We start from the raw sequence: 18,269 nt of genomic DNA, 5'->3' as shown, positions 1-18,269 counted from the left end.
ACAGGCTGGTGCGCCAGGAGCACAGCTGGCCGTCCTGCCAGAGCAGGAAGGGCCCCGAAGGGTCATGAAGCAGGGCAGCAGGAGAGGAGGAGGAAGACGACAGCAAGCAGGTGCTCACAGGATGGAAAACGAGGGCAACAACGGGGAGAGAACTAATGAGAGCAGCAAGGAGGCTGTGTGGGGAGCCCGCCCGTCACAGGGAACAAAGGTATTTCAGGAACAGTGATTAAGAAGAAGGACAATACCTCGCCCCAGGCACTGGGCTATTCTAGTCCCGGGTTCATTTTCAGCTATAAGAGCGTCAGCTCAGGAAGCCACATGGACACAAACTTCCCTTCCAATGATATGTACCAGGGAAACGAACAGGCCTGCCGTCGACCGCGGGAGAGCAGGAGGTCTGTCGGGGGAGAATCCTTCCCCCGGAGACAGACCTTCAGAGGGAACAGGACTCCCGAGGGCCAGTTCCTTCTGCGCCTGCTCCAGCCACTCTTAGGTCTTTCAATCAAAACATTTTAATACGGTTGACGTGCCAGCTTGAAACCACTGTAATTGGCCCACAGCAGCACTAAGGGTATCAGAGCCCAGAGCAGACGTCCCGTGAGAGCCGATGGCTGCTGTCCCTAGAACCACTGTCCCCGCACAGTCTCCACTAAGGTCTGACGGGGGCAGAACAAGCCAGAGTCTCCTGCCCCGTCCCCTGCTCCCCACCAATTCCTCAGCAGTAGCAAATAACAAGCATGCTAGACTTCCCCCTTTAGGTGTGTCTTCAAGACCTTATGCAGAGCCGTTCAAAGTACTCCCCCCTCCTCTTCACCCAACCGCCCAAGGAGACAACGGAACAGAGACCAGGCTCCAGGGGCGCCCGACAGGCCGCGGTACCTGCGTGCTGTGGCCCAGGTCCGGGGACCGCTCGCTGTCGGAGCTGTTGGTTCTCTCGCTCAGGGGCTTGGAGAGCTGCCGCTCCTTCAGGACAGTGCTCCTCTTCTGCCGGGGGGTGTGCACCCCGTCCACTTTGCTGCCACAGACGTGGAAGGAGGCGGTTAAACAGCCCCCTGACCCAGAGCCATGGCCTGCCCCCTCTTCCCGAGGCCCCTCCTGCCGGGCCTCCCTCATTCTACCCGACGCTTTAGGAGCTTCTTCCAACCCTGAGTACCTGGGAGAGGCAGAGCCCTGGAGGTCCGTTTTACTGGACTTCATCGGAGTTTTGACTTTCTCTGGCACAACCAGACTTGCGCTCATGTCTCCAAACATGTCCTGGTCAGTGATTTCCTGCCACGGAGGAAAGGAAGCAGTGAGGGTTACTTCCCCTCGGTGACCACGGGAGCCTCGTGGTTCCTGCCGGGGCCCATGACCATCACGAGAAAGTCAGTCCCGCGCTCTCTTTTCCGGGAAGCACGGGGTTCTACAACTCCTACCCTACCCGACGAGGACGCCGTGACTGTTTAATTTAGCTGAGTGCACCCGCTGTGCCGGGCACCATCTCCTGCTATTCAATCTGTACCCTACATTTATGAACTGACAGCCCACAAACCTGGGCTGATGATCTAGCTTCTCTAGGTGGGAAGGAGAGTGTTTCACTCAGGAAGTGACATGACTGGAACTTCATTAAAAAAAAAAAAAAATTAATTAATTAATTTTTGGCTGCGTTGGGTCTTCGTTGCTGCACGCGGGCTTTCTCTAGTTGCGGCGAGCGGGGGTTATTCTTCGTTGCGGTGCACGGGCTTCTCACTGCGGTGGCTTCTCTTGTTGCGGAGCACGGGCTCTAGGTGCATGGGCTTCAGTAGTTGTGGCTCGTGGGCTCAGTAGTTGTGGCACACGGGCTCAGCAGTTGTGGCTCGCGGGCTTTGGAGCACAGGCTCAGTAGTTGTGGCACACGGGCTTAGTTGCTCCGCGGCGTGTGGGATCTTCCTGGACCAGGGCTTGAACCCGTGTCCCTTGCATCGGCAGGCGGATTCCCAACCACTGAGCCACCAGGGAAGCCCCTGGAACTTCATTCTGAAACGACCGCTGTGCAGTATGGGCCAAAGTGGACCGAGAGTGGAAGATGGGCTACTAGGATTACGGGTGAACTACAGTAATGTCGAATCCAACCTAAGGCTTTGTCAGACACCAGATCCTTAATGCAGCATTACTTACTATAGGAAACATAAGCCTGAAACAATTCCTCCTCGACTCCATTCAGCTAGCAGCTCCCACTGTGAGGCGGATGCGCAGCCCACCCCCAGATGGTATTCGGTCAAGTTCTCTGCTCCCTCCCGTCTGCCGGGTCGGCCTCCAGTCCCACCGGCTGAACTGTGGCAGAACCTGCGGGCCCAGCTCAGACGCCCTCCCTCCAGGTGAATGGCTCTGTCCTTCCCGGGCCCCACAGAGCCTCTGCGCCGGGTGTGCCGCGGCTGGCTTTCCTCCCGCAGGTGGATCCACGGTGTTCTCATTTTTGCACCTTCAGTGCTCAACACGTGTATGTGTGTGGAATTTCAACCTGTGCGTAATTAAATTGGGCACCCCAGCCGATCCAGCCCATGCGCCCCTGAGCAGCTCCAACAACTCTTAGTGGAAGGAGCTGACTAGGAATCACTTGGAGACTTAATGCTGCGGGCTGTCTGGCCACTGTAAAAGCAACCTGGAGGAAGGGATGGTTTTTCAGGGGAAGATACTGGTCATCGTCTCTGAGAAGTAAACGAGGGTGACAGATAGTGAGAAATTATCTAAATTAGCACTTGATCAGATCTAACTAAAGGGCAGAATGGGGACATTTCTGGTTTGCTAGTTTGGGGAAGAGCGTTATATTCCACGGGTAAGGATTCTGGGAGGAAGAGCAGGCAGGACATTCACAAGTCCACAGAGTTAGGCCAAAGTTTCAGGGTGGTCATCAGGGTCTTTTTGCCTGTATTTCTAAAGGTACCAAAGACTATTTTAAACAGGAGCCCGAACCATACATACCAGAGTGTCTGTTTCAGTCAAGCTGTCATCTTGATTTTTAATCCAAGCAGATTTGACTTTTTCTAAAGCAGCCAATTCCATCTAAAATTATAATTATAAAAATTATAATAATTAGTCATCATCAATCCAAATATCCACCACTCTAACTTGTTTTCTAGGTCCCTTGGAAGCTTAAAATACTTTCACTTAATCTGAAGATCTCATAAAATCTTTGGGACTTTCATCTTACAAGGAGCATATTTTTGTGAAAACTGAGCTTCAGAGAGGTCAGTTATTTTGTGATCATTAAATTAATAACACAGTGAGATGTGGAACCCAGAAATTCTGACTCTCACAAGACGTCACCAGGAAAGATAAGCTCAACATTCAGATGGCATGGCTGTGGGATCCGTCAGTCTTAACCCGGGATTCGGTAAACACCCTTGCCCAGGAGGGGCATACAGGGCCTCTTCTGCTGTCAGAGTTGCTAAGAAGAAAGGGGAATCTCAGAGTTCACGTCTTTGATTTCGAGACTAAAAACATCCATGGTAGCCAAATGCTTTTTGCTTGGTAGAAACGTCTGGAAAACCCTCAAACAGAATATACTAAGCCATTTAGGTGTGAAATAATTCTCCCTTTGTCCCCAACTTTTATTAGCATTTCTCATAATAAAAATGTACTTTGCAAATACAGATACATAACCAGATTTTTCACACTTGCTAATGCTGCTTCTGGCTGTGCAGACACCAGTGTCAAAATCATAAGCAGTTGCGGGTTGTGGGTCTTAGCTACGGGGAAGGTCCTGGCCTCAGTGGGTCTCTGGTTCTTGTGGGGAACCAGGGAATCAGAAAGGATCAAGGATATCCCACCTCCTCCCAATGACCCAAAGTCTTTTCTCTGAGTAAATAACAGAGTACAGAGAAATGGCCCTAATAAGCTCAAGGGGCCACTCAGCAAACTAATGAACAAGGACCACAAAAGTAGGTCCATGTCGTACGCTAAACCAGGGTTTCTCCACGTGGGCACCGCTGACATCTGGGGCGGGTCTTTCTTTGCTCAGGGGCATCTTGTGCAGGATTTGAGCTGCATCCCTGCCTCCACCCACTAGATGCCAGGAGCAGCCCCTTATCCCCTACCACCCCTGCTGTGAGAACCAAAAATGTCTCCAGTTCTCGCCAAATGTCCCTTGGGAGGCAAAATCACCCTTGGTTGAGGACCACTGCTCTAAGCCGTCTGCAAAACGAACCTAACACACTTTATCCAGACCCTGTGGCCCCTGAGGGTGAGACGGTTTGGCTCAGAGCCACGCACAGCAGGTTGCCTCCAGATTGCACCGCTAGCTCCTTTACACATTGTCTGTATGAATAACCGATGTTAACAGAGTCCACAATCCCAGAGAACTCTTCATCAGACTTATGACTGAAGATGGTTTTACTCAATTTGGGATCTCAGCATGACAAATGAATTAAACACGTTTTAAAGAGGAGGAATCGGGGCGATAACACCATCCTACTGGAAGGCTCTCAGGCAGCAGCCCTGTGGTCCAGCCCTCCGGCAGTAGAGCAGTGTTTCACGGCACAGCGCTGTGCTGAGATGTGCCGAGCGCTCTAAGGTGGACTCGGGGTGGGGCACCTGCGGGCTGTGCACTGACTCTTCTGGATGTTTCAGTCAGTCCCACTGGGAGCAAACTCCCGATTCTCCCAGGTCTTCTTCCTGCTTCTATAAATACTTCAGGCTTTTCTCACCACAGCAGCGCAGTAGCTGTGTTGCCTAACTGTGTGGCTCCGAGGCAGATGTGGCAGTGCAAGGCGCTGTGCCTGGGGGCGACGCTGGCTGCTGCAGGGGGTGCACGTGCTCGTGTGTGTGTGTGTGTGTACGCACGTGCGCACGTGGAGGGGGCAGAGTGCGGTGGTACTTTAGGCTCTCAGTTTTACGAAGTACTGGTCTCTAGCACCATGAGTTATAGTGCTGTGAAATTAGCAACTTTTAGCAGCAGGCAGTCCTGGTGGAAAGTCTCCATCTCTTGGTCACCCCAACTGAAGCGCTGTTGGGGCCTACTGTTATCAGCTCCAAGAACCAAATTATGTTGCTACTGTGTGCTCAAGTCTTAGGAAAACTCAACAACTGTAATAATTTGTATCAGCAGAAATTCCTTCTGGTTCTAGTGATAAAACTGAATCCTCTGAAATTTGGGGGACAAAAAGGAAGGTTAAGAAAAATAAATGAATAACAATGCTAGGAAATCAGGGAAGAGAGGACAAAAGCTGGGCAGCATGTGCATGCCTGCCTATGGATGCACCATCCCCGTATATTTTCCCTAATACGTTTAGAAGTTCTCTGTGTAAGAGCACAGCCTTGCTCTGTAGTTCCCAAAGTGTCTTTCATACTAAAGGATTCCAAAGTTCCACACCCACATCAAGACATATGGGGCTCTTCAAAATAGAAATATCACAGAGAACCAGCAAAGTCTGAAATCTGGCCAAGGGAACCAGAATTTGAAGAACTCACTAAAAAGACATCTAGATTCTATCAATTTCAGGAGTCCAGAACCGGAATGGCTCTCAGGGTCTATAATAAAAATGGCAAAGCAGCTTACACTTACTGATGCTCCCCATGCCGTAAGTCAATCCAACCATCTATCAAGCGCCATGCTGGAGGCTTTAGCTGCATTCTCCCACTGGATATTCACACTGCCTTGTAAGGCATGTCCTTTGTACATGCAATTTGTAGATGAGGACACGAAGTCTGGGTAACTGCCCAGATCACACAGTCAGTGGAGTGATGGCGTCAAGATTCAAACCCAGAAGTCTGACTCCAGAGCATGTGCTCTCAAACCAGCCCTACCCAGCCCCAAAGAAATGTTTGGCCTGAACAGGGATCCTTAGGCCATCACACTGTAAAGACTGATACTCCATTGACTTTTGAGCTAACTGGGCTCCTGGGCCAACGCCTTCACCTCACAAATAAGGCATCTGAGGCCCAGAGCATCAAGGTGATTTTTCTCTTTAAATTTTGTAAGCCATGCAGCTGAGACTAAATGTAGAACCTACAAATTCTATCAACCCAGAAACAGCTTCATTAGTATAGAGTAGTTTCTCTTACTGATTTAGTAACAACGATCCCTAAAATTTATTGAGCGGTCACCATATGTTAGGTGTCACACTTAGCATTTCTGGGGCCTTAATCTCATTTAAAATTTGATTGCGTTGTGTTACAGTAGAGCCCTTGTTCTGCATTCCTAGGACACCGTAAGACAGTCCTCCCCTGGCCAGGTCCCAGGTTTCTCTCTAGAAGAGTCATCCCTTATATTTATACTTGCTATGGAATCTGGCTCCAGTGGCCAATGATCTGTCCACGTGGATAGCGATGATTCAGCAGGGCCATCCAGCAGCCCCCTGTGAGAAGGGGCAGCCCCAAGCCGCATCCTGAGCAGAACTAGTCAGGTAAGGCCTCCTCAGCCCCAGATCATATGAACCTGGGCTGGAAAGGCTGAGAGTGCCCGGTCTGCAAGTGGCGGGCCTGAGGTTTCTCTGTGGAGGGATTCTCGGTGGGGGCTGCCATTTCCCATCCCACATTTACTGGCTGAGGCCACGTGGTGCCGCTGTTCTAGGGCCAGATCACCCTGCTGCGCCTTCAGCAGGGAGAGGGATTAGGTGGACGACAGCGCCACCTGGTGGCAGCAGGCAGTCCATGAGCTGACGGTCTGCAGACACCTGGGACCGGCGGCAGGCAGCCCTTCCATAGACAGCGCTTTTCAGGGGATGGAGAGCCTCACAGGCCTCAGGTCGTTTCCTCACAATTAATACCTACGTGCAGGGTGAGTTTTGTATTCCCTCTGTTAAAGCGGCAAGAGCAGGAGGACTTAAAGGATTGTTTTTTTGATCTACAGAGAAGACACTGGGCTTTCAAAGCAAACCGAAAACTGCACTAAAATCAGGCACGTCATCCTGCCTTTGGTCATACACAAGGGGGAGGGCAGCTTCCTAGGGCCTGAGGCGGGTAGAGCATCAACCCAGGCTTCTGTCCCTGCTCCACTGCTGGGGAGAGCCTTCCCAAATAGGGACAGAGCGTGGTCCCGGGGTGAGGCGGGGCTCTGAGGTGCTGCAGTAGACAGCTCCTTTTCCCTCTGGCTCGCCAGGCAAAATGGAAACCAGCCCACCGAGTTCTAAATTCTTCGAGGGCACTGCCCACTTTCTGCATAAAGCCCATATAATTTCTCCTGAACAGACCTTGGGGGCTTCCTGCCCCTTTGCATCCACCCTCTCCCCAGCCTGGATGCAGAATCGCCACCACTGGCCAGGTGCCACACTCCCAGCTACCGCATGACGGGCGTTGAGGGAGAGGTCTTGAGGCACTGAGTGTTCCTGCGTTGAGGGAAGGCGCCAGGTCATGGCGGGAACAGACCATAGAGAACACCCGCCTGGCCACAGCAATATCCTCAGCGCACTAAGAGCCCAGCAGGACTGAGATGACAACCGAGGTGGAAATGAGATGAGATGGCCCGTAGGTCCCAAATGAGCCAGGAGCAGAGGGCCCACTGTTAAGCCCTGACTCTCCCCTGGTCCCGCTCCCGCACCCCACAGCCATTGGTCTTGCTCACAGGGCTGGTGGTGTCTTTGCCGAGGCTGCCCTTGCTGTTGAGGCTGCCGATCTCCGTCTGTGAGCTGGACTGCGACATCCCCTCAAAGAAGGGCCTGTGGCAAAGAAGCACAGCCAGGGTCAGTGGCCGCCAGGGCCCAGAACAGCAGCTCACGGACAGCCGGGCAGAGCTGGTGTTCAAGAAAGATCGACAACCCGGGCTTCGAGGATGCTGGCGAGGAAGGACACAGCAGAGGCTGGACCAGCAGGGACCTGGACCGAAGGACTTCAGGACAGTCCTATCGGGGCTTTTGTCGGTTAGACGCTAAAGCAGTGAGCTTTATCCAGACGGCAGGAGGTTCAGCAGGGGTGAGGAACCAAGATTCCCGGGTAATGGGGGTGGGGGTGAGAGAGGGGGTACTAGGAGATTGCCATGGCCTAGAGAGACAATGTGACACAGGGGGTGCGGGCCTCACTTGAGCTTGGGCTTTGGCGTGCTAAGGATGCTCTCTGTCTCCTCCATCTCGGGACCACTGTCGCTGGGATTGTACATCTCCAGACTGTCATACAGCTCGTCCAAGTCTTCTTCCACTTCTCGTATCTGTTCCCGGGATACGTGTTCCAGCCCAAAGCCCACCTGTGGGAGAAAACAAAACCTTGGAGTCTGGGGCTACCCCTATTAACGACATGGCAGACGGGAAACTCCTTCCTCCTGGGCAGGCCCCACTGGCTTCCCTACCCATTCCCCTTAAGGGACGTGCCATAGTTTCACGCTCATCAGGGTGGTCTTGGTGTCCTTTCTGTGATTTGATCCTGAGAGCAGGGACGTGGTGAGGCCACCGTCCCCTCTCAGAGCCTCCCTAGTGCTCCCCACTAGTACCCGGCGTCAGGAAGAAGAGCGGGGCTGAGACGGTACTTCTCCGGAGGAACAGGCGCAGGGAAACCCAGACGCCTGGGGCCCTGGCGGGCTCATGCTGGCCTCCTCTAGAGCCCGCAGGGGACAAATCTCCATCCCTGCCTCAGTCCACTGAGAAGAGAGCCCACGAAAACTGGCTCCAGGCCTGCCGGAGCCCCAGGAAGGCACTGCTTCTCTTAGCGGCCAGTTCCTGACGCCATGGAGGAGGCTCCCACCTCACAGGCTGCTATTCGCGATGCTCCCCTTGGGGCAGGAGGGAAAACTGAACGGTGGCAACTGGATCTGTGCTGGACACCCCACACCCGAAAGCTAGGCAGAAGCATGTGCCCCTGCTCCGAATACCATGGAACCTTGGGCGCTACATGCAAATCTTTCCTTCTCTTTTCAAGTAGCGGAAAGCCCTCCTTTAGCTACCCCCTCACTTGGGGTTCCTGGAATCTTGACTCCAGATTGTGCCCCAGGAACGAGGGTGAAACTCCGGGAATTCTACTCACCATCCAGCTTGGGAGTAAGGGGTCGTACCTCGTCTGAAACTTTAAACCGCTTCAGGAGGGCCACAAACTTCTGTTTGATGTTAGGTTGCTGTAGGGACAAAGCCACAGTGGTCCTCAGCCAGCAGCCCCCTGTGGACGGCGATCACTTCCGGCAGAGTCATCGAGGACCCACTTTGGTAAAGAACCGGGGCCACACCTCCACCCCAGTAACTCCCCATGGTCACCTCCCGCTCATCCCTTTCTCCAGAACTTCAGAACCACGGTGCTGACCGGTGAGCGCCACCTGTATACACACAGGCTCCTCAAACTCGATGTTTCCAAAACGGAGCTCACCCTCTGCTCTGTGCCTTCCCCCTCCTGGTCGCCCAGGCACCGAGGAGTCACCGAATCTGCACCCGGAGCCTCCCCCGACCCCCGGCCTAGGGGTGCTGGCTCCTACCCTCTTGTCCACCCGAAACCCCACCGCTTCCATCCGGCCTCCTTCCTCACCCCTGTCTGCGGCCACCGACCACCCTCAACGAGCTCCTCTCTCCCACTCCCAGTCTCATGCCCTCCAGAGTCCACTGCGACTGTTCCACATGCAGATCTCACCTCATCACTCCCCAGATGCAAGGCCTTCACTGGCCCCAGAGCCTCAAGAACTTCGGTGTCACCCTGTGTCTGCTGAGCGCTGGCTCTGCCTGACCCTGGCCTCACCCACCACCCAACCCCTCACACCCCACTTAGGTGGGAACTAACTGCTCACGTACGACGTGGCACCCCTCTGGGCCATTTACATGGTAACTTCTGCCTTGACTAAACATCCTCCCCAGATCCACTTGGCGAAGTTCTATTTACTCTTAGAAAACCCATCTCCCGGCATCTTGCCCACGAAGCTGTCCTGCTCAGAGCTGGTCACTTTCCCCTTAGGGCCATCGCTGACCCTGACGCAGAGCTCGTCTGGCGCCCGCCCTATGGGGTTACGGTCACTTGTGTAGATGTGTCCGTGTCACTGGACACGGTGAGCTCCCTGACGGCATGGACCGGGCCTTCCTTATCTCTACGTGTCCGACCCCAGGCACGGCGACTAGCTTGTGGCCCTCAGCACCCTCCTGACTGGATGACAGACTCACCGCCTGGGGATGGGGGAGACTAACTTGTGGGTGAGACTGAGCTGGGCCTTCAAGAAAGGGCGGGGCTCCCCAAGGTGGAAGGGCACCCACAGCAGAGGAGGAACGGGAGCCACAGCGACCGAGACGCAGAAGGCGGTTCAGAGAACGCCGAGTCAATTAACACGTCTAGAACAAAGTGCTCTTGGTAGGGAGAGAAGGATTCGTGTGCACGGGAGACAGGAGCGAAAGGACAATTACTCTGGAAATCTGATTGGAAAGTGCCTGCAGTTAACACAAAAAATAAAAACACCTTTCGGGGAGCGGGTGTCAAAGGAGCACCGAGCTCTGGTCGTCTAACCTGTGAAGCTACGGAGGCGAGCACAGGAAGAGGTGACTTATAGAGCTCCAGGGGGCACCTTTGGCAAGAAAACGGGGCCTCTTTGTGGTTACAGCACACGAAAAAGAAAAACCTAGCAGGAGGAGCCACAACGGAGAGCCAGCCTCCCCGTCCTCAGAGCACAGGGTGGGGCTGGAGGCCAGGATGGGCCTTACCAGGCCTAGGAGCGCCAATCGAGGATTGAGGCCTGAGGACGATGACACAGTTCAAACGCGCTCTAGTCGTTGTCCAGTGGGGGAATCAAGGCCTCAGCCTTGAGGATTTATTATACACTGAAGCCCAGGGATACCCAAGGGTGCCTGGAGGGAGGACAGCGTGTTTCACGGTGGACCAGGCTCAGATACAACACGTTCGGAAGGTCTGGCTCCACTTATTTCACTCCTGAAGGTGACGGGAATCTCTGCTCTTGGGGTCCCTGGGCTGCTCTGCGCTAGAGAGAATCAGGCTGCCTCTGGGGACAAATGAAACTGTGAACTTCTCTTCCAAAAAGCTCCTGGCACTTTTGACTCCCCCGCACTCTGGCACGGGAACCCCAGAAGAGGTTAAAGTTAACCTAGAAATTCAGGTATTAAGCATCTCAGTCCAGGACTCTAATTTCACCAGAAGTAGTGACTCTTGAGGAGATCGCATGCAGGAGACACAATCCAAAGGCCTCTGGTCTCTAAGGTTCTGGATCCATTAAGGCAGGCACTGTATCAAGCCCCCAGTTCCAAGCACTAGCCTACTACTTCTGGGTAAGTTCAACAAATGATTCCAAATGGAGATGCTCCTAGAGAGGACTGGACTTATCTATGCAGCGGACAGTACGAAACCCGAAGTAATCACCCGGAGAAGGGAGGGAGGGTGCCCGAGGGGTTCTGCTCCGCGAGGAAGCATCTGTTCCAAAGTCTACAACAAGGTTTCTCAACCTTTCTTCTATCCCAAGATAACCCGAAGAATATAACACGCTCCTATCAGGAACGCTGGTTCTCTGCAACAGTGATGCTTAATTAGCTGGTGGTGGAGGTGGAGGCACCGAGGGGTGTATCACAGCCTTGAGGGCATGGCCCTGGGCAGATGTTAAAAAGCCCCCAGGAAGTCTGAATACACCACTCCCATCCTACCCCCAGATTGAAAATCTCTGCTAAAACATTCCCCGGACCCTGGAGGCTCACCCTTGTGATGGCAGACGTTGAGGTTAGTTTCCTCCGGGTCTTCTTTACTTTCCGAAGATCCTCATCTTCATAGAACAGGTCCTAAGTGGGTAGGGGGATGGACTGAGGTTGGGAAACCCTAGGAGGGTCTGTAACTGCTTCTCGGTCGCTTTATTGAGGGGCTGTGGAAAGTTACCTGCCCGTGCAGTGGGTCATCACTGCCTTCCTGTTCCGATGAGAAACTCTCCTCCTCTTCCTCAGAATAGTTGTCAATATCAGGAGACCGGTCTGGAAACAGACACCTTGATAAGATGACCTCGCAAGGGGAAGATCTGGTCTAAGAGGCTTTGGCTGGCTGGAATCATGCTCTCCTCAAGTGGAACCGCAGCTGGGGTGGAGGAGAGGGCCCCGACCCCCTTTCATTTCCAAGGAGCTCTAAGCTCCTCTTTCCTAGGAACGTGTTAGGCTTTCCTGGGATGGAGATCAGGTGATGGGGAGGGCTTCCCAACACCGCACACGTCTTACCGGACAGCTTGGACTTGATTCCTTCATGGTCAATGGGCTGGCTGGACAGGGAGTAGATCTTTATTTCTGCCACAGGCACGGAGACATCCTTCACGTTGCTGTGCAGGCCGAGTACCAGGGCGCCTTCGTTCGGGTGCTGCATCACCTACGAGCACGGGCGGCCAAGGACACACCTCACTACGGACAGTGCCGCAGAGCAGCCCGTTTTCACAAATCCCAACGGACAGGCGAGCCACTGGGAACGGCGTTCTGCTAACACATTCTCTTTTTCACTATCTTCCAGATTCACGCCTACTGTTCTCCTATTGCCTGTCTCACTTTACCTTTTCTTTTTTTTTTTTCCTTTTTGGCCGTGCCACGCGGCTTGTGAGATCTTAGTTCCCCCACCAGGGACTGAACCAGGGCCCACGCAGTGAAAGCGCGGAGTCCCAACCACTGGACCGCCAGGGAAGTCCCCAGTCTCACTTTAAAACCACCTCCAGAAGTGTCAGCCACGGGTCGGGCCACGTGCTTAGAGATAAAAATCAAGGCCTGAGATTGAAAATGACTGCTAATCTCTAGGACTGCATTTCAGTTTAAGTCTTTCACAGAGAAACTAGCTCTCCAGGCTGCGTGAGGCCGGCCTGCAGACCGTGGCCACCTGTGCCTGGCAATAAGGGCACCCTTATAAGGGCACACAGCTGGCAAAACGTGCCACCCACATACTTCACTCCCCCCAGGCCCTCGTTCTGATACAAAACATGAAGAGGACAGGAAGATGGGCTGGGACTATCTCACCTTTTACTATGGCCACAAAATTTTTCTTACTTAATGTTCTAAAACACAGAAATAGGTTTTAAAATTGATTTGTGGCCCCTTTCCTCTTCCCCTTGGTCAGGGCTGAGAAGATTCACCAGGCATACAGGGAAGCCGCACAAGTGAGCAAACATACTGAGAAGGGAATTAGAAACATGAAAAGGAGAAAGGCTAGAGGAACCCCAAAGGTGCTGACTGGAATTGACTGGAATGTGAGCTCATGATCAGATAGATACAGATGTGGAAGCAGATATGATGTGTATGTATATACACGTGCATATGCATATGTATACATGTATTTCCTAGCTCCGTCTGCTGAGAGGGAGGAGAAGCAATGATACCCCAGTTGGGAAAACGAGCACCTCTAGCACCCAGATCTTGGTTTCTAAATACCATTCTCCACTAAAAGGAACCGGGGCTCTTTGGAGGATCAGTTCATTCTGAGGCTGGCTCAGGGAAAGTACATGATGAGCCTGTAATATTTTGTACCAGAAAGTGAAGAAGCATGTAAAGAACGATGAGGCACGTAAAAAAGGATACAGGAATCAGCTTGAAGGGGCTCTACTGGCCAAATGCGAGACAATTTGAGCATCAAAATAAATAATGATAGTAGCAGACTAAACCCCACTGAATTAAACAGGAATCTACAGATCCATAACTGATACAAAGAAATGAATCAATCAGTAAATGGGGAAGAAGGGAAAGCTGTATCTTACAGCAGACAGCCAACTAATAAATAGAGAAGGAACGGTGGGATTGGAAATTCACTGTCTGGCAAACATCAAAGTAATGACTGATTCCAGCAAGAATCATTAATAGAGGCTAAAACTACTTGGTGAAGATATGAGGAGAAAAGAGACTATTATATAATCTCAAAACATCTCCTCCCTATAAAATGTTTTTTTTCCATTGGTAAGAACAAACTATGTATTAATTAACTTTATACTGGAAATCCTGGCACACACCATCTTAAATTAACCAAGCGATAAGTTAGCCTCACCAGTAAAGGAACAAATCAACACAGAGTGCTGCCTACATTACTGCTGCAGTAATTCTGCCAAAAACGTAGAAGCTGAATGCAATCTTCAGAAAACATCAGACAAACCTGAACTGAGGCACATTCAATAAAGAGCCTGTACTCTTAAAAAATGTCAAGGGCATGAAAGACAAGGAAAATCCGAGGGACTGCAGGTCGAGGGAGACTAATGAGACGAGAGCTAAGTGCAGCCCGTAATCCCAGATGAAACCCTGGGCCTGCAAAGGACATCCCTGAGTCGCTTGGCATGACCTGGGTGGGGACTGCGGGTTAGATGGCAACCCTGTATCGGTGCTAATGTCCTGATCTTCATGGTAGACACAGTACGTATTAACCATGTGTGATGGGGCACCAGCTTACTCTCGGTGGTTCAGAAAAGAAAACAACATGCATAACGTGTATGTAGGAGAGAATAATAAGGCAGATGTGTTAACACTGAAGAATCTGGGTGAAGGGTAGACGGGGATTCTTTACACTATTCTTACAACTTTTCTCTAAGTTTGACATTTTTTTAAAAGTTAAAGAAAAAACTTTTCATGAGGGAGAAAGCTCTCAATAAAAAGAAGTGCATCCTGAATTTCCAATAAAAGAATTAATTTGTAACACAGAATAAAACCCAAACAGCAGGCTGGGAAAATCACTGGCTGGGCTGGTGTCTCTCGTAGGCTCCGAAAGGCTGACTGTCCAGAGGCCGCCCTCTCTCACCTCTGCCATGTTGATGAGCCCCACGGCCAGGGTCTTATAGCCCAGTATGGTCCGGTTCTTGTAACGCTTTCTCCTCTGCAACATGATCTGCAGCTTGTTGGCATCTCGCTTCAGGAAATGAGGGTACTGCCGAGCACAAAACAGAGCCGAGCACAGTTAATCAGCAACTGGGTCCTCGGTGGGTCTTGGTGCTGCGAGAGGACGTGCCACCTTCCTGTGCTTCACTGGCTCCCAGCTGCACGAGGGGGTGATAGGGGTGAGAGGAGCGCCTGGCTTCCACTCTGCAGCGGGGTGGTCCACACACGCTCAGAAAACAGCCTCCTTCCTTGCCAGATAATCAGGTGTCCGTGCAATGCAACCTGGGGTATTGGCGTTATGCAGAGAGACAGACATACTAGGACGGATAAGGAGGAGAAGGGAAGGGATGGAGGTTGCAGTATGGGGGCAAAACAAGACTGAAGCATCCGCCTCTGCTGGGGGGCATGGCGTGGATTACTAAGTAGAGGCGACGGGGCCGAGTGTGGTGGGATGGTGGGGTTAACAGCTCTGTCTGAGGAAAAGGGGAAGAAGAATGAGAGGCAAGCATTACATACAGGATGGATAAACAGCAAGGTCCCACTGTAGAGCACAGGGAACTACATTCAATAGCCTGTGATAAACCATGATGGAAAAGAATATGAATGTATACACACACACATATATATATGTATAACTGAATCACTTTGCTGTACAGCAGAAATTAACACATTTTATTTTATTTTTTAGTGCTTTTTATTTATTTATTTATTTATTTACTTCACATCTTTATTGGAGTATAAATGCTTTACAACGTTGTGTTAGTTCCTGCTGTACAACATAGTGAATCAGCTATATGTATACATATATCCCCATATCCCCTCCCTCTTGAGCCTCTCCCCCACCCTCCCTATCCCATCCCTCTAGGTCGTCACAAAGCATTGAGATGATCTCCTTGCGCAATGCAGCAGCTTAACACAACATTTTAAATCAACTATACTGCAATTAAAAAAAAAGACAAAACAAAGAACGATTTGTGGTGTACTTTTCAGCAGCCTATCTGGGTCTTGGCGCCCTTGCTGTGGCTGTCTGAGTGATTGCTCTGGTCCTCCAGGCTGGCCACAGAAGCTCTAGGTGACTTCAAATCATTGGGCTATGGCTGTTCTCGGATAAAACAGTCTCCAGATTAGAGGACTGTTCGGGATTAGGCTGGACATGGCATATTAATGACCTAAGACTGAGCAGGTTCTCACCTGGAGGGAGAAGGTTAACTGGAGCTCTGTTTCCACCAATCCACTGGCTGGAAGGATGATCTCATTGGAGCGAAGAATCCTTTTTGAACCCTGAAACCAAGAAAAAATAGGTCAAGGCTGTATCACCAAAAATCAGACCAAAAGAAATACTGTTTGCAAACAACATCTAAACTCTACAAAGATTCTTACCAGTTCAAGTATTCCATCAGTCTTTTTGTTGTACTTGATCAAAATCAAGCCACTACCATAGATATGATTTTACATGTATTATGCTGTCCGTCTGCAAAGGGTTTTCACATGGAAATGATTTGTTATTGCATCTGAGTTCTCCTCTCCCACCGCTCCTGAGGGAGAGGCAGTGGTGTTGTACCCCAAGGCGTGGCAGTTCTCCCCATGGCACCTCAGCCGCCCTCCTCCCGTCTAACTGACACTTCGGCCACACTGTCCTGTCTCTGGGCATTTCCACATGCTGCTTTCTCTTCTTGGATATTCTTTCATGCTTCTGTACACAGCTAACCAACTCACCTTCCCAGTCTCAGCTTCGATATAATTTTTTTCCAGGAACTCTTCCTTTCAGTGCAGCTCCCCCTGCCCCCGCTCCCCCTGCCGTGCCCCCCGGCACCCCTGCTCCGCCAAACCTAATGCTGGGTTAAACACCATAGTGTTTTTAGCTCTTAAAAATAAAGCTGGGCTAAACTGTTCCTCAATGTAAAAAGAGATCAGCAGGAGAGCTTGAGGAACGCCAGTATTATTTATAAAAATTACTTTAAAAAAAATTGAGTAATTTAACACAGTGAAGTGCCCCGATCTCCAGTATACAGATCGATGAGTTGGTAAATGTATATATCCGTGTAACCCACATCTCTATCAAGATGTAGAGCATTTTTATTACTCTGGAAAAATCCCTTGTGATGCCTCCCAGTCAGTCCTGCACTCCTGTCTCAGAGGAAAGCACTGTTCCGAGGTCTTTCACCATAGGTCAGTTTTTCCTGTTCTAAAATTCCATATAAATGGAATCATACAGTGTGTACTATTCTGGTCGGGCTTCTTTTGCCCAACATTTATAATGTGTCTGAGGTTCATACAGGCTGTTGTGTGTATCGAAAGCTTGTTCCTTTTTACTGCTGAGCAGAATTCTGTCCCATGAATGTACCACATGTGGTTTCCGTTCTCCTGTCGCTGAACATTTCACATTTGGGGTGTTTCTAGTTTGGGACCATTATGGCTAAAGCTGCCATTCTTGTACAAGTCATCCACACAAGTGGATGTGTTTTCTTTTTCTTGGGTCGACACCTAGGAGAGGAATGGCTGGGTCTTAGGGTAGACACATATGTAGCTTCATGAGAAACCGCCAGACTGATTTCCAAAGTGTTAGTACCACTTTCCACCTGCAGCTGCATCCGGCGTGGTCTGTCCTGGACACGTGGATTCTACTGGCCACGTACAGAGAGGTCCATCACTGTGGCTGCAATTTGCATCTCCCTGAGGACTCAGCCCGTGCAGCGCCTTCTCAGCTGTTTGTTGGTCAGTTGTAAATCTCCATTTATGACGTGCCTGATCAAACTTCTTTGTGTTGTTTATCTTGTTATTCGGGTGTAAGTTTTTTATTTATACAAGAAATTGTCAGATATATGCACCGTAAATATTTTCTTGCCTATTCATTTTCTTTTCTTTTCTTTTTTTTTTTTTTAAAGGTTTTGCTTTTTTAAAAAAATTTATTTATTTATGGCTGTGTTGGGTCTTCATTTCTGTGCGAGGTCTTTCTCTAGTTGCGGCAAGCGGGGGCCACTCTTCATCGCAGTGCGCGGGCCTCTCACTATCGCGGCCTCTCTTGTTGCGGAGCACAGGCTCCAGACGCACAGGCTCAGTAATTATGGCTCACGGGCCCAGTTGCTCCGGCATGTGGGATCTTCCCAGACCAGGGCTCGAACCTGTGTCTCCTGCATTGGCAGGCAGACTCTCAACCACTGTGCCACCAAGGAAGCCCTCATTTTCTTAATAGTATCTTTTGAGGAAGTATTTAATTTTGATCTGGTCAACTTTATTATTATTTTTTTTCTTTTATGGTTAATGCATTCTGGGCCCTAGCTAAGAAATCTTTGCCTACTCCAAGGTAATGAAGTTATTCTGCTGTATCAGAGTAGATATTCCACTCTGTTTTCCTTTAGAAATGAAAAAAATTTAGTTTTAACTTTTAGGTTTCTTATCCATTTCTAATTTTTGCTTTTATAAAATACAGATTTTGTATAATGCAGGAAGGAAAATCTCCTAAATGTAGTATTTCACAATGCTTTTATAATTAGAATAGCATTATATTATGACAATTAAAAATAATAAAGGAAGTCCTGCCTCATGTGTTAGATAATGCTTTTTGTAACCTCTATTATGAACAAGAGTCTTGGCAAAGTTTTC

General features: G+C 50.5%; 1 protein-coding gene across 1 annotated transcript in view; it reads right to left on the bottom strand.

The window, feature by feature from the left end:
• PACS1 (phosphofurin acidic cluster sorting protein 1) overlaps positions 1-18,269 on the bottom strand; it is a 155,133-nt gene that overhangs the window by 11,436 nt on the left and 125,428 nt on the right. Inside the window, exons 3-13 of the mRNA XM_059932069.1 lie at positions 15,858-15,947; positions 14,590-14,715; positions 12,054-12,198; positions 11,725-11,816; positions 11,550-11,630; positions 8,936-8,995; positions 7,974-8,134; positions 7,520-7,613; positions 2,941-3,021; positions 1,154-1,269; positions 880-1,015 (exon numbers count right to left, since the gene is read on the bottom strand). Coding sequence (XP_059788052.1) covers positions 880-1,015; positions 1,154-1,269; positions 2,941-3,021; positions 7,520-7,613; positions 7,974-8,134; positions 8,936-8,995; positions 11,550-11,630; positions 11,725-11,816; positions 12,054-12,198; positions 14,590-14,715; positions 15,858-15,947 — 1,182 coding nt within the window. The remainder of the gene's footprint in view (positions 1-879; positions 1,016-1,153; positions 1,270-2,940; positions 3,022-7,519; positions 7,614-7,973; positions 8,135-8,935; positions 8,996-11,549; positions 11,631-11,724; positions 11,817-12,053; positions 12,199-14,589; positions 14,716-15,857; positions 15,948-18,269) is intronic.

This window comes from Balaenoptera ricei, chromosome 8 (assembly GCF_028023285.1).
Source record: "Balaenoptera ricei isolate mBalRic1 chromosome 8, mBalRic1.hap2, whole genome shotgun sequence".
Classification (NCBI taxonomy): Eukaryota; Metazoa; Chordata; class Mammalia; order Artiodactyla; family Balaenopteridae; genus Balaenoptera; species Balaenoptera ricei.
The sequence above is the reverse complement of the archived record's forward strand: the minus strand, read 5'-3'. Positions and strand labels throughout refer to the sequence as shown.